This window comes from Pteropus medius, unplaced genomic scaffold (genome assembly GCF_902729225.1).
Source record: "Pteropus medius unplaced genomic scaffold, Ma_sr-lr_union100, whole genome shotgun sequence".
Taxonomy (NCBI): Eukaryota; Metazoa; Chordata; class Mammalia; order Chiroptera; family Pteropodidae; genus Pteropus; species Pteropus medius.
The window spans coordinates 26,215,781-26,231,668 of NW_024351073.1; the positions used below are offsets into that span (position 1 = coordinate 26,215,781).

General features: G+C 55.6%; 1 protein-coding gene across 1 annotated transcript in view; it reads right to left on the reverse strand.

The window, feature by feature from the left end:
* CEP72 (centrosomal protein 72) overlaps positions 1–8,119 on the reverse strand; it is a 59,737-nt gene extending 51,618 nt beyond the window's left edge. Inside the window, exons 1-4 of the mRNA XM_039842851.1 lie at positions 7,995–8,119; positions 4,812–4,939; positions 3,644–3,836; positions 2,483–2,591 (exon numbers count right to left, since the gene is read on the reverse strand). Of these exons, the coding sequence (XP_039698785.1) occupies positions 2,483–2,591; positions 3,644–3,836; positions 4,812–4,939; positions 7,995–8,076 (512 nt within the window). The 5' untranslated portion in view covers positions 8,077–8,119. The remainder of the gene's footprint in view (positions 1–2,482; positions 2,592–3,643; positions 3,837–4,811; positions 4,940–7,994) is intronic.
* Between the last annotated feature and the right edge of the window lie 7,769 nt (positions 8,120–15,888).

The window sequence follows — 15,888 nt, forward strand, 5'->3', positions numbered from 1 at the left end:
TCATCTTAACACCAGAACCAGCACAGACAATACAAAAAAACTATTATATATCATGAACACAGATACAAAAATCCTCACCAAAGTATTAGCAAATTGAATCCAACAATACATAAAAAGAATTATACACCATGACCAAGGGGGAGTTATTCCAGGTATACAGGCTGGTTCAACACGTGGAAATCAATTGACGTAATCTCTCACATCAACAGGCTAAAGATTAAAATCACACAACCATATCAATAGATGCAGAAAAGTGTTTGCCAAAATCCAGCCCCCATCCATGGCAAAAATGGTCAGCAAACTAGGAATAGAACTTCTTCAGCATGATTTTTAAAACCCTACAAAAAACGACAAGTAACACCACACGTGGTGGTGAGAGATGAGATGCTAAGATTGGACACAAGGAAAGGGTGTCCCTCTCCCCACTCGGACATCACATCGAAGTCCCAGCTCATGCAATAAAACAAGGAAAGAAAATAAAAGATATACAGACTGGGAAGGAAGAAACAAGATCGTCTCTGTTCACAGATGACATGATCATCTATGCAGAAATCCCAAAGAATCAACGAGAAAAAGAAACAAAAAGCTCTCCTGGAACTAATAAGTGATTATGCCAAGGTTACAAAATGCAAGATATCATATCGCACTGTGTTCCCCCAAAGAGAGATGCTGAAGCCCCGAATTCCTGTCCCTCATTGTAAAGAGGGTCTTTCCGAGGTAATCGAGTTATGACGAACCAGCAAGGTGGCCCTAATCCAATGTGACTGGTGTCCTTATGGAAAGGGGAGATCTGGACACAGAAACAAACGCACGGAGCAGGGAGCCTGTGAAGACATGGGGAGAGGGGGCTACGGCGCAGAACCTGGACTGGAAGCCAGTCCAGGAGCACTGCGAGCATCTTTAAAATAAAGTCAAAGGACTAAACGAATGGAGAGTCCACCTTCATGAATAAGAAGACTCAATACTGCCAAGACGTCAGTTCTTCCCGACTGGACCTGTAAATTCGGCGCAAGTCCCACCAAAACCCCAGCGCGGTATTTTGCGGACACTGACGAACTGATTCCGAAGTCCATTTGGAGGCGAGACCTAGAACTGGCAACTCCGTGCTGAAGGGGAAGAACCAAGTCGGGGGGCTGACACCCCGAACTCACAGCCGCACACGAAGGAAGGGCCTGGGGGTCTCATTCTCCACCCTCGTGACCTTATCACCTTCCAAAGGCCCTGTCTCCTAACGCCACCACATAGGCGTTCGGGATCTCAGTGCATGAACCTGGCGGGGGGACAAACATTCAGACCATCATCTAGGGTATGAGGTGCAGCTGCCCATAGCACATAGTCTGGTACAAAATGGGGCAGTGAGGGGCGGGGGATACAGGGGACAGCTGAAGGAACAGGAGATCCCAAGGATCCGGAACCGATTTAAAGACATTAGAGTATGGGCCACCGCCTACTTTGGTAAATAAAGTTTTACGGGAACAGTTATTTAAGCATGCCTGTAGCTGTTTTCGTACTACACCGGCAGTTTAGAAGTTGAGACAGAAATCATGCGGTCTACAGAGTTAAAAATATTCACTCTCCAGCTCTTTACAAGGAGTAGGCTGATCTCCACATACGAGGAAAGTATGGAGGAGCTAAGCACATGATGCGAGAAAAAAAAAGACGACTAAAAACTTCGGACTAAACAAAACAGTACACGAGGAGCACAGACTTTCAGAGCGTCACAGACAGGGTACGCAGTCTGGCTTCACCCTTTAGAACCAGCCACACACAAAGCATGAAGACCGTTCGTGGCTTCAGGACGTTTACGTGCCACCCACTGCGACAGTGAGTTACACATAAAGGGGCGGGGGCGGGAGGCAGCATGGGGGCACGAATGTGCTCCCATGGCCTGAGCTGAGCGGGGAGCACTGGCCACAGGGCACTGAGCAGAGCACACAGGAGGGGCAGAGTCCACAGACGGTCACCAGGGGCTGGGGAAGATGCTCTGGCAGCCATCAGGTCCTGCTTCAAGTGTGCATGCCCAGAAACGCAAGGTGTTTGTACTGTCTGGGGAGTGGAGGCAACTTACACAACTGCAGGAGTGGACAGTGGCTGCCCCTGAGGCAGGCGAGCAGTTGGGGGAGGGGACCTGGCGGAGGGAGGGGGCAGGGCGGGAGGAGGAGGCCAGGCGGGGAGAGGAGACCGCCACTTCTCAAGAGCCTTCCTACTGCTTCCTTCTACACGTACCGCTTTAGTAAACGTTCTCATATTAAAAAACAACTCAGAATGTGGACGACAGAAAGAGTGGCCCATCCCACTGTGTCCTTGGGCCCCAGCTGGCCCCCGGCCCTCGTCCTCCCCTCTTCTCCTACATGTCTGCCCTTGAAGTGGCCATCAGCGCAGAAAAAACTTTACACTTTTTAGTTAACACAGAGCTCTGTAGCTTTACAACGTGCAAGCCTGACATCTTCTCTCCACGTGCAAATACCACTCACATCCGTACCTTCCGACTCTGCGCACGGCCAGGAAGCGCTGCGTGGAGTCAAGTGATTCTTCTGAAGCAAAATGCAGCCAAGATGCTTTCCGCTCGCTCTCTCTCACAGGGCGGTCATCTAGGGAGAAAATGCCACGAGACACTAGCAAGCGACGGCATGAAGCAGGTGCGCCTCCTGGCACTGGGCACCAGCTGCACAGCACACGGCACACGCCAGGGCTGCTACCGCCTGTCGGACTTCCTGTGCCCTGGCCTGACCCCGCCACGGCATCCCCCACAGCACGATGCTGGGCTCTGGGGGCTGCACTTGGTTTCCCAATGCGGTCTCACTGGTTCTATCAGGTCAGCATCCAGGAGATGGGGACGAGAAGCGAATGGGCCCGCCAACTGAGGACATGCTGTGGTCAAGGGGGCACCGGACGACTCCCTTCAAACAAACAGTCCTGCACCAGCTACCCTGCACTGCCACCCCCTTCACACAGGAGGGCCAGGGGCGCGGGGCCCCACACATCCCCATGGCCGGCACGGTCAGAGCACTCCAGGCTCTGCTGTGATGTGGGGGAGCACCAGCACTGCCACCGGCCACACTGCTCACAGCAAAGACGCCTCCTAGTAGGCGGGCGACTTCTTCGAGTGTGACCTCCCGAATGGACCTGTCCAGCTGGCACCCCACAAGCTCTGCCTGCAAGCCTCTCGCACAGATCTGTCCCTTTTAGGGACGTGGCCTACTAAGCCCAGGTGGTGGCTCGCCCTAAGTCTCTCATCCATGTCACCTGGGGAGGGTGTGGCACCATGAACTTCTAGCCCTGTATCCTCGCAGGTGGATACGAAACCAGAAAAATCCAGCTGTCCAGCTGGGCCTGAGACGATGCCCAGGGGCCACGCTCAGAATCAGGAAGTTCAGGAAGGTGCCCAAAGTGAAGCCAGAAAGTGAAGCTAGAAAGTAAAGCCGGATGAGACCGAGCAGCCCGGCCCGCACCTGTGCTCTTGGCCTCCCCAGCATTTATCTGTGGCCACAGGGCTCCCGCCACCTTCCCGGGTGGCTCTCTTGCAAGATCTTTCCTATGACACAGAGACTCATGCCATCGGAGCAGAAAGTCAACAGCACGGTCAACCTGAGGGCACAAACGCCACCAGGGCACCCTGAGCAGGCAGGAGCATGGCACCTACCCAGCTGTCTGAGCTTCGGGAGCAGGCGCACGACAAAGAGGCGGTAATCCGGCTCGTTCTTCACCACGGGGTTCAGCCGGAAGTCCACGTCGGCGAGCTCCTTCAAGGAGTGCAGCCGAAACACCTCGGCCAGCAAGGAGATGCAGTTGTAGTAGAGGTTGAGGCTTTCCAGCGCGGCCAGGTACTGAATGCCCTGTGCACAGGACAAAATGCTGAACTGGTCCATGCTTTTAAAAATACATAGTAAGATGGGCCATCAGTACAAACTGATGAACCAACTTAACAAACGCACTTGCAGTGACACGTACCAGGAAGAGCACAGGCGGGACGTGCTCTCCTACACGTGTTCCTGCCTTGCACACAGTGACGTGGCTCAGTAGGGCAGTTTGCAATAGTCGCAACCATGAGGACAGTTGGTATCTCCTGTGTCCTCAGCACGCGCCCATCTAAGTGATTTACACAACTTCATTCAGTTGCATGCAGCCCCACAGGTAGGCACTGTGCCCGCTCCCACTTCACAGAAGACTGCGGCTGGGGGTGAGAGATGTGCCAGCACTGGGCGCAGCTTGGGCTGGAACTCGCCTCTGACCGTGAGCTGGCTCCTGCCGCCATGTGAGGGGCGCCGGAAAGTCTCAAGTTCCAGGGCAGTGACGTTCTGCCTTTGTCAGACAAGAGCCCCGTCTCATGCAGCCCTGAGCACTGCTCACACAGCCTCCCACTAGCCAGCACGTGGGTGACTGCTCGCTCATCACCAGGGCTGGCCCCTGCGGGGTCAGGCCCACTGCAGCAGGCCGGCACCTGGGGCCCTGCGATTCAAGGGCTTGCGGCCACCAAGTCAGACTATGACGTGAAGTGCAGAAACTGGATGAAAAACACAGCTGACGACGGGATGGAGAGTGATGGGCACGTTAGTCTTTTGGGCCTTTTTTCCTTTTAAGATACAACCATCTTCATCAGAGTTGACTTGTGGTCGTCAAAGTGGTGTAAAGCTACGTGATGCGTGAGACATCTAGCTCACAGTAAAGGCAAGAAAAACGACACAGCACCGAAATCGCTGTCAAGTATTATAGTCATGGCTAAAAAAAAAATGCATTTTTAACTATAAATGTACTATCTACTGCTACTAAAATCAATAAGTTGTCTTTGAAGAAACAAATCTAAAACTTACCTCTAGACTAACCAAGGAGTTGCGTGAGAGATCTAAAGATTTTAGACCCGTTAAACTCATCAAAGAATTTCCTAGGTGAGTAATCTTTTCTTGGTAAGTTCCAGGAATAGATAATGACCGAAGTTCAGCTAAGAATAGAAAATTATAAGATTTCAATCTTATTTTTTACTGAAAATAAATTACTGTCATAAAAAGCAACATATAGTAGTAACCTTAAAACCTGAAGTCACAAAAATAATGCAATTCGCTCAAGGTTTGAATATGAATATTAAAAGCACAAGAATTGCATTTAAAGTTTAAGCTTATGTTCACCTCCAAAACGTCGCCAAGCCCACGCCTGCAGCTCACCCGGCCGCCTCTCTCTTCAACACCCTGTCACCAGGACACCCTCTTGGCCAGGCTCCCGCTTCCACTGCGGGCCGCTTGGCCCCATCGCCTGTGAGGCCCCCATGCAGGGATCACTGCTTAGCAACCCGGCCGCTCCGTGCCCATTACACGCGAAGGCAGGCTGCATGCTCTGGGCGCCAAATGCCTCTGCATGGCACACCCAATAAGTAGCCATTAAATAAATGCCGCTACAAAAATAAGATTCGGTAACCAAAGAGACAGTTTGGATCTCTAGACACCAATGCTTTCCAAGGAATGCTTATGTTTTAAAACACATGTCAATTAAATCTGAAATTGGTTTGCAGGCTTCTAGTCCCCACTTATTATCTTAAAAACCCTGGACATCAGTATACAAAACAAACACCAGATAACTCTGAAGGGTGGGAGCAGAAGGCCAACTACCTAGAGACCTCAAGAAAATGGTCGAGCAGTCAATGTCCGGGGTTAATTTGGGGTCTTGTTTGCTTGTTTGGTCTCCTGATACATCCTCATCCGAGTGCCAAAGAAGCTGGCAACCCAGAAATGCCAGTGGACAGTGACCAAAAAATAAGGGTAAGTCTGCTGTCCACAGTTAAAGGACCGGGCGCGGGGGAAGGGGGGGCAGCCTTGCAGGACAGGCCCCGGACACCACCAGCCCCTTTCCAGCCTAACACCAAGAAAAACAAATGCACTTCATACACCTGGCCTTGCACAGTGCCCAGCACAGGGGCCGTGTGAGCGGGTCCTGACTACTGTCCTGGCCTGGCTGGAATGAGGTGGCCCGCAGGCATCTGCAGAGCCCACATGTGTGACAGGGGCCCGGCGACTGCCTCGGCAACAAGGCGGTGCCCAGCTGGTGCCAGCAATGAGTAACAAGATTTAAATAAAAAGCAGTGTCATCGTTAACATCTAAAATGTCCAAGATACAATAAAAAATGACCAAGAACTAGTAAAATCTCAATTTGAATGAGAAAAACAATCAACAGACATCAATATTGACATGTCAGAATTATCTAACAAGGATTTTAAAGCAACCTTTATAAAAATAAATTAAGTGAGAAATTACAAACACTTTAGAACAAATGAAAATGTAGGAAGCCTTGGCAAAGAGAGAGAAGATATAAAGAAACAGAAATTTCAGACATAAAAAATAACTAAAACAAAAAATCACAGAACTCTATAACAGAATGGCGATGACAGAGGAAAAAATTCAAAGAGTAAAGATAGACTGACCAAAATTGCCCTATCCAACCAACAGAAAGAAAATATTTTTTAAAAAAAGAAAAGAAAAGAGCTTCAGGGGCTTGTGGGAGGAACAGGGATCTAAGATTCGAGTTATTGGGTCCCACTTACAATTCCCAGAAGAGAAAGGTAGTATGGCTAAAAATGAAAAATTAAAGAAACAAAGTCTGAAAATTCCCCAAATTTGGCAAAAGATATAAACCTACATATTCAATTAGTTGAAAAAACCCCAACCCAACAGAATACAGGCAAAAAAGGCCATGCCCTGAACACATCGGAATCAAACTTCCGAAAACCTAAAACAATGAAAGGATCTCAAAAGCAACCAGAGAAAAAAGGCATCGCCCCTGGGAAGAACAATTCCCGTGGCAGGGGATGACCCAGGGACAAGGCGGGCCTGAAAAGTGCCGAAAGAAAAGAACTTTCGACCCAGAACTGTATCCACCAGAAACAGCCTTCAGGGCCGAAGGCGAAATGAAAGTACTCTAGAATGAACACCAAGGGAATGTGTCACCAGCACACCTGTCCTAAGGTAATTGCTCAGGGTGGTCAAACAGAAAGGAAAGATAAAAGAAGGAAACCTGGAATGAAAAAAAAATGGAATAAGTAAAGGTGGGCAAATGCGTTTCCTTCGGAGTTATTTAAAATGTTAGATGCCTATCAAATATATATCATGAATGCAGCTCTCAAAGCACATACAGGAAATAATCAACACAACTAAATTGTAAAGCGGGTGATAACGAAACCTAGATGGTGGTGAGGGCTCTGCGTGTCGCCGGAGATGACAAATGTCCACACATGCAGACTGCAATGTGTAAGGCAACTACCAAAGAAGCTATACCAAGAGAGACGCTCAGAATTGGAAAACTAAAAATTATTCAACAGAAAGGCAGAAAAAAAGAAACAAAAGAAGAAAAAAGAAAACGACATACTTAAACCCTACTATAATGATAATTACAACAAAGGTAAATGGTCTAAACACACGATAAAAAGCAGAGATGGGCAGAGTGGAGTAAAATGAGCAACCACACACTGTACAAGAAACTGATTTCAAACGTAATGATAAGGTAGGTTAAAACATTAAGTACTAAGTGGATGGGAAAAGAGACTGCCCTGCAAACGCCAATCGAATGAAAGCTGCAGTGGCTACACTCACATCAGACAAAGCAGATGCCTCAACACAGAAAATTATCAGGGACAGAGGAACACTACCTAAGCTACAAGGGTGACTCCAACAAGAAGGCCTCCTGCCCCGCCCCCCACCCCGGGGCCCCCCACCCACTTCGGGCTCACCCAGGCTCCTGCCCACCCCAGGCCCGCCTGTCCAGTCCCTCCTCTTCGTCCTCCCCACTGCCCCCTCAATCTCCCTGTCCTCTGCCCCACTGGGGCCCTCACCCAGGCCCCACACTCACTCCTCTTGCCTCACCCCGGGCCCCACCCCCCATCACGCCCAGGCCTGTGACCGTTCGGGAGCCGCTCGGTTCGTGTGCCGGCGCCTCCGGCCAGACCCTCCAGAGGGAAGCTCGCGCCCCCAGCCAGCGCCCCACGCCCGCCGGCCGGCCGGCCGCCGCGCACCCAGGTCGCGGTGAGGCGCCAGGCCGCTCTTCTCCCGGATCTTCTCCTCACTCAGCGGCAGCCGCGGGCCCGTGGGCGCCATGCTTCAAACGGCGCGCACCTGCGCCCGCGCCTGCGCAGTGGGGCCGCCGGCGGCCGGCGGGGCGGGGACACGGGGGCGGGGCCTCCCGGTGGGCGGGGCCAAGGACCGGCGCGGGCGATGAAAGCGGCCTGGGGCCTTGGGAAGGAAGAGGACGGGGTGTCAGGAGGAACCCGTCCCAGGGCCGCCTCTGCCCACGCTGCCCCTGGGGCGCCGCCCCTGAGCGCCATGTCCTCCCCGGGAGAGAGCGCGTGCCCGCAGGGACCCCGCCCCGCATGGGACTCCGCGGGTCCCCAGCCCTCCCCGAGTCCTGCCTGAGCGCCGGGCGTCCTCGGTTCTCCCCGGAAACCCCGCTTGTGGGGTCTCAATTCCCTCCGCCGCGATCACTCCACGGAGGCCGCTCTTCCATCCCTGTTCTCAACTTCCGCGCTATCTCTGGGGCCGGATTTTGTGGGTAACCCATTGATCGAAGGTTCGCGGCGTGTCCGCTCCTCTGGGCCCTTTATGAGGCGTCATGAAGAGCCCCTGAGATCTGCAGGTTACGGAAGACTCCATTTGGGGTTCGAATCTGCCTCACCCACCTGGAGACCTCATCACCCCCACACACCGCCTACCCCTCAGCCCTCAGCACAGAAGGGTTGGTCAGGTCCCTTGCACGTCGCAGCCTGGGCGGTGGCCGGGGCGGGGGGGTGTAGATGGCGTACGCAGGCGGGAAGGGGGTGCGGGGTGGGCCGTGCAGGGTTCCCCCCTCTTCTGAGCAGAGCGGAGCCTCACAGCTGGCGTACAGGCCTCTCTGGGCCCTGAGCCACGTCAGCTATTGAGACTGGACGACACTCAACGGCGCTTCTGGTCTCAACTCCAGCTCCGATGCTGCTTCTCTGTTTCCTTCCGTCGCTATGGAGGGGAGATTCCTGCACCTCCCAGGCCTGCCCGGCCACCACACCAGGTGTCCACTGAGTGGAACTCTGCGCAGCCACGGGACTCAGGAACGCGACCAAATATCCTGGCTTTCCAGAAGCAAACAAAGGCAGACGAAAGGGTTTTGTCGGCTGCCGCCCAGGATAAGTAGCTCGTCAGGAACAGCCCACACTCCAAACACCTGCGGCTTCCTCCTGCCAGTGGTCACTTCAGGTCAGGTGGCCCAGACTCCAGCGGAGTTGTGGAGAACAGACCATCACGCGCGTCCTGTGGGACCGCACCACACAGGGCCAGCGTGTCTATTGTAATGGAAGTGCCAATGAAAACTGAAAATCGCGTCTTCTGTTGCTGAAGTATTTCGTATTCATTGCAAAAGACGGGAAATTCAGAAGAAAAGAAAGATTAAACCTCCTACCGCACAGACACAACCAGTGCTGACAGTTTCCGGCGTGCCCTTCGAGTACCCTCCAAGCCTGTGTGTATTTTACAGTAATGACCTTACACTGAGCATTCTTGTAAACTTTTTTTGCTTTCTCTGAACACAGTGTTACTAAATATTCTTCAACATCTCTTATTAAGCATTGTTTTTGGTGGGCACATTAGATCATGGACTAAACCCAGATTTATTTAACCCATCTGTTGGCAGCCCTTCCATGTGTTTCCGCCCTTCGATGGTGACGAAGTCTAGTGGGGTGTTGTTTAGAAATTCCTTCTGAGATGCTTTGGAGGGAGCCGAAGTGGGGCGGTTTCCTGTCTTCCTCGGGGCCTCTGAGCCAAGGCGGCTGGGGGCACGCTACCACCTCTGCATCCTGTGAGAAAAGCCGGCACTGTGCCATCTCATCGATGAGAAATCAGTGGCCAATTGGTCACGATTCGACTGGAAAACCAGGGTCAGATTAGAGCAGCCTCGCCTGTGCTCCTGCACCAGGCTGGAGGAATGCAGACAGGCCCCGTGAGCCTGAGGGTGAGCCCACGCACCCACATCGCCGCCGCGTCCACTGACAGCTCACACAGGCTCTCACACGCACGTGCACACTCACACGAACCTCCAAGGCCAGCACACAGCCAGAGCTCGGACTCAGGTGGCAGGAAAGTCAAGTGCGCAGAACTGGCCTTGGTCCTGAGCGAGGCCCTGAGCCCGAGTGCTCTGTGGGCACAGCCCCACGCTGGACGAAGCGGATTCTGCACAGGTGCGCCTGTGAGGCGCCTGCGGTGGGTGCTGCGCCCGCATCTCCCTGGAGGAGAAGCCATGGCCGGGAGCAGGCCCTCCCTGCCCTCCCATCCCCGTGGGCACCTCCGGTCAAGGACAGCTCTGCCACGGTTCATTTCCTCCCTGTGCTTGTTCAGTCATGAATGCTGAGCAAGGAGCCCTTCCGGGTGCTGCATTTCTCACAGTAAAGACCAACTTCAGCATTTGTGATGGTCAGCATGTCGTTTTGCCAACAACCTCCCCAAAGTGTGAAATGAGATGGGGTGCAAGCCCCCCGCCCCGCTTCAAGGCAAGCCCTGTAGAGGGTGGGCTGGGGCTACGTGAACATTTTAGCTTGGAACCGGTCATCTTTTCTGCTTTGTCCAGGTCAACAGGGTGCTACTGCGTGCGGCTCTGTCAGCTGGCGGGACGGGCTGTGTGGCGGCCACAGCGGCCGGGAGGGCCTGCAGCTGTGTGGACTCCTGGGTCTTCACTTTGCGCTGAGCCTCTGGCTGCAGGCGACTCGCACCTCAGCTGAAAGGTGATTCAGAAAGAATGGTGCGAGGCCTCCACCTGCAGGCCCCACAACTCTGGTGGCTTCCCCTGGGAGTCGGGGGTCCTAGTCTCTGCGGCAAGAGACCCCTGAGATGGGGAGGTCACACAGTTGGCCTGGAGGCTTGTCGTCATGAGTCACCAGTGCGATGGGTGCCAGGACACAGCGTCTGCTGAGAACAGAACGGAGCAGGAGGGTGCAGGTGCCCCCCCGTGGGGCCTGGGGATTCACCTGCGAGTGTTCGTGAACAACTCTACCTAGCTGAGGTATCAGTTAAGGTGCGAGCGAACCCCAGCTGGAGTGGCGGCACAGGGACACAGTGAGAACCCCGAGTGGGAGGGCTCAGTGTGGCCGATCAGCAGCTCCACGTCTCGGTTGCCACACAGCTGGACACAATTCTATCTAGCCGCGTCCCATGGGAGACCCCCGCTTCCACACCCCTCCCCACAGGGCCCAGGAGAGCCTCCCGCAGCTCCCGAGTCACCCTCCCATTGGCGCTGTCCCCGTCCGCACCGCCTGCGCCAGCGTGGGGCTTTGCCGTGGGCAGAAGAACAGTGGCTAACTGCTTCCTACTGTTCTGACACCTAAAAATCTGATACTTCTCAGGAAAATCGCGACGTCCAGCTCTCTCTGAGCACAGGACTGCAGACAGCAGGGCCAGCATGTCTGCATTCTGTGGCTCCATCGGACAGGCCCCGCCACCCCACAGGCATCTTGCCCTGGAGTACAGGTGTGTCTGGGGCCCCTGCTACTCCCTGGGGCAGCCACCTCAGGGCGGTGAGCGGCTATAGGACCACTCCTGGCACATGGTGCCCACAACCACTGTCTTTGTTCATCCTGCCCATGCATCTGGCTTCTTCCAGGTGGGAGCTGCCCCCGTGTCCACCTCTGCCCCTCCTCCCTCCATGTGCTCATCTGCTCACTGACCAGGAAGAGATGCAGGGCTGACCCCAGGGTCCCCAGCCCTTCCAAGGACGAGGCCCACCTCTGCAAGGTGTGAGGACTGCAGCCTGCTCTCACCTACGAGGCTCTAGTGAGAGCAGGATTTAGGAGCGGCGAAGTGTGGCCTGCGGTGGCAGGGGGCACGTCGTCATCCCCACAAAAGATCCCCAGAGCACCCCGCCTGTCCTTTGTCCGCGAGCCTCGGTCAGCTAGCCCTAACTGCTCCCCAGCAGCTGGCTGCCCCAGGCTCCACTGAGCTTGAGAATCCTGGCACCACCCTGCCCACTGCGAGTCACCATTCCCACTGGGCTCAGAGCCGTCACGTGGCAGAACTCGATGAGCACCAGGAGAGAGGCCGCGTGCTACCACCGTTTGTGACTAGTCGGTCCCGTCCACACTGAAGTGAACAGCACAAATGACGGGCACATGGTCTGAGGGGCAGCTGTTCTTGCTGAGCAGCACAGCTTGAGGCAGGGACAGGCCTGGGGACGGGCCTGGGGACAGGCTTGGGATGGGCCTGGGGACGGGCCTGGGGACAGGCCCATGAACAAGCAAGGGGGTGCTGTGGGCAGGCTCACGAGCTCGTGGGGCCAGTTTTCTCGTCCCTCCCAAAATTAACAGGGCTCTTGAGGGCGTCAGCAGTTTCCAACCCTTCCAACCTCGCCTGGTCCCAGCATGGAGAACGGAGGACCTCTCCACACCTGTCACAGAGCAGTTGGCCGGTTCCGGCCAGTGAGAAGTAAGGCAGCAGTGGCATGTAGGGGTAAAGTTCTGATTTTCTGGAAAAAGGAATAAGAGTAGGTGACGCACGCCATGACCCCATTCTCCTTGCCTCGAACACAGTTGTGATGCCTGGAGCTGCAGCAGCCAGCTTGGGGCAATGAGGGGGGGAAACTGGCACCACAGAAGTGCCCAACTTGGGCTCCAAGCCAGTGCCAGTCCCTGCCACCTCTAGACTTCTGCCTGAGCGAGCAAACACTAGTGTGCAGTGACCGTGGCTGCCACTGGGTGCGCCCCCGTTTCCACCTCGTCCTGGGGTCTCCTGAGGTGGTGAAGCAAACGTGTGGCTGTGCCACAGGCCACTGTGCAGTTGAGAGTGTTCGTGAGACACGTGACTGAGAGGCAGGTCGGGGGAGGCGACCGGGCCAGAGGGGACTCCCTTTCCACGTGGGGAGACCGAACAGGGCCCGGGGGGCGGGAAGAGGGCGTGGAGGTGGGTGCTGCCAGCTGAGGAGCCGGGAGTGAGGAGCCCCAAGGCTCCGTCAGAGAGGAGGGGATGGGGGGGTGGGCACGTCCCTCCCTGGGCCCGGGGTCCGAGCGCCAGTCCAGCCTGGCCAGGTCCAGGCGGTCCGTGTAGATGGTGGAGCTCGTCGGGGCGAAGCACAGACAGAAGCTGGAAACATAACTGGTCTTCCGACTGCAACGTGAGGGGAGCTCTGGGAGCCAGTCCTCCCGCCCCTTGCCATCTATAACTGTCAGTGGTTGAAATAAACCGTCGATGACGAGACTCCCAGGGCAGAGATGGAGCGTGGACCTATTACCCAGAAAAACAGCACAGAAGCGGCAGGGGGCGCTGCCTCCAAGAAGCTCACAGTTGACTTGGCAGCGTGCGCTCGCAGGGGCTGTGCTGGGAAAGCCTGTGACGCTGGCCCGGGGGTGCGGCCACCCCCTCCTTGGTGTCAGACTTCCCGCCGAGAGCCACTCCGTCTGTGGCGATTTGTTGCTGCAGCCCCAGGAAACTCATACACGCACGTTCCAAATTCCACAGCGTATCAAAACACAAAAAGACCTTAGCTGTCACCTTGATCAGTCCGCTTCCACGGAAAACCGATGTCCACAGATGTCCAATGTCCCACCAAAGTTCCAAAGACCATCAGGTGTTTCATTGCAAGGACAGCCGCTCTGCCAGCTCTCGTCCAGGGCGCCTGTGTGTGCAGTGACCGTCCCCTGCACCGCGAGCCGCGGTGACTGGCCCCTGCACCGCAAGCTGCCAAGAAGACAGCTCCACGGGGTCCCGTGCCCTCTCACATCCCGGGGTGCCTGGGCCAACCGGAGACCCCAGACTCTTCCTACCTGCCACGCCGCCGGGGTGTGTCCCAGATGCTCGGTGGTGCAGATGCGGCCTCTGCCGAGCAGGGGCCATGGATCCGGGCTCACAGGAGCCGCACTGTCCTGCCTCCAGAGGGCAGCACCTCACTGACAGACACCACCTCCCAGAGGGACACAGGCCTGCAGTGTGGGGAGGGACCCTGGGACACAGCAAACGGGGCTGGGGAGGAGTCACATCACCACCAGCCAGCATCAGGCCGACCACCAGTGTCTACTTTCCTGCGGTGTCCTGTGCACAAGGGGTGTCCACCTTCCTCAGCGCCCCACGGGAAAGGCGGCCTGGCCTCCTGTGGGCTGCGTGCTACTTTCTGTACTTACTTAACCTCCAGCAACCGGTTTCAGAACCTAGTCCCTGTAGGTGACTTTTTTCAAAGGCCCCTTTGCAGTCTCAAGGAGCAGGAAGCAATATCCTTTTAAAAACCAATTAGCCACACATTTTTGCTCATTAAATAAATATTTTTACTTTGGACCCGATTGATTTTTCAGATACATGGGACAATGGGCTGAGTCACCTATTTGCAGACCCGCAGCCCCTCCCTGCCCCAACCTTTGAAGTCTGTGGGAGGCGGCCACACTGGCTCACGGAAGAGCCCGGTCCTTCCCACAGACACGTGCCTGAATCGTCACCCACCGCACGGACGTTTGGAAATTGGCGTTTCATCTGTTAACGCATCCCTCTTCTTGGAACCCCGTGACATGCCAAAGGGGTGGGAACAGCCGGGGGAGGGCCCGGGAGAGTCTGCCCGCACAGCCGCCCGCCCTTGCTGGCTCCCGCCGGGCGGTGTCCGCGGGGGGTCTTCATCCTGCCTCCTCCGCGGAGGCCCTCGGCCTGTTTCCCGACGTCCAGTTCCACGGCGTCCAGCTCCTGTACCGACGGAAGGCGGGCGTGCGAGGCTGGGCCACTTCTGTAGAAGGGGCCTTCGTCCATTTGTCCATTCGTCCATTCGTTTGTTCATTCACTCGGCAAACGTGTATGGAACGCCTCCCTGCTCCCGGTGCTGTTGTGGGTGCTGGGCACAGACTGGGCCTCCATGACCAGCGAGCAGGGGTGTCGGCAAATGCTGGAGTCTGCCAGAAGGTGAAAAGTGCCATGGGAACAGCAAAGGGGGAGCAGGCGGGGGGCCGCAAGCCCTGGGCAGGTCCCCAGCTCAGCGGGCGGGAGAGGCCTGAGCGGAGGCCTGACGGGGCTGAGGTGTCGCTGTCCACACCGGGGCCTGGGCGAGGCCCAGGCGAGGTCCTGACGCAGGTGCTCGGGGTCGGGAGGGGTGACCGTGGCTGGCCACGCGGGCAGTCCACACCGGGGCTGGCCTGCACTGACCACCATCAATCAGACCCTCTCGAAGCCAAAATGCCAAATAATGTTTGTTTTTACCCTTTCCGCCACCTACATTTTATTATAAGTCCTGTATAATAAAGGCACGCCCCACCAGAGACTCTCAGTGTCCCTTCCCCGGAGAACGTCTCTGCCGTCCTCGGTCCTGAAGGGTGCTGGACTCGCAGCTCTGACCCCACGGCCCTCCGCTCGGTCACGTTAAACACGCTGCTCCACGTCCTTCTGGTCTCCACAGCATCTGCGGGGACACGCGGCCTGGATTGTTGTTCCCTGTGAGGAATGTGCCGTTTTTCTCTGGCTGCTTCCCTGGCACGAAGTTGATTAATTTAAATAAACACCTTTTTCCCCGACATACATTTTATCGAACACCCGTCGCCTGTCACTTACTGGACAAGTGGGACGCCGAGCTCAGTCTGGATGCACATCATCCTCCCTGATCGATACGAGCCTTCACGTCATCACCTGGAGCGGTAGCGGGTGAAGGACATCGGGTCCAGGAGGAGGAGAACCGTCGCAGGCTTATGCAGGAGAGGAGGTGCACCGTGGTGGGTCGGGTGGTGCACCCCACAAAGACATGCTCAAACCCCGACCCCACGTGAATGTGACCTTATTTGGAATAGGGTCTTTGCTGATGTAACTAAGCCGAGATGACGTCTTGGGCTTAGGACCCTGATGCAGTGGCTGGTGTCCTTGAGAAGACAGGCCTCAGCACGGACACACGCAGAGGGGCGACTATGGGAGAGAGCGGCAGAGGCAGGAGCTGCAAGCCAA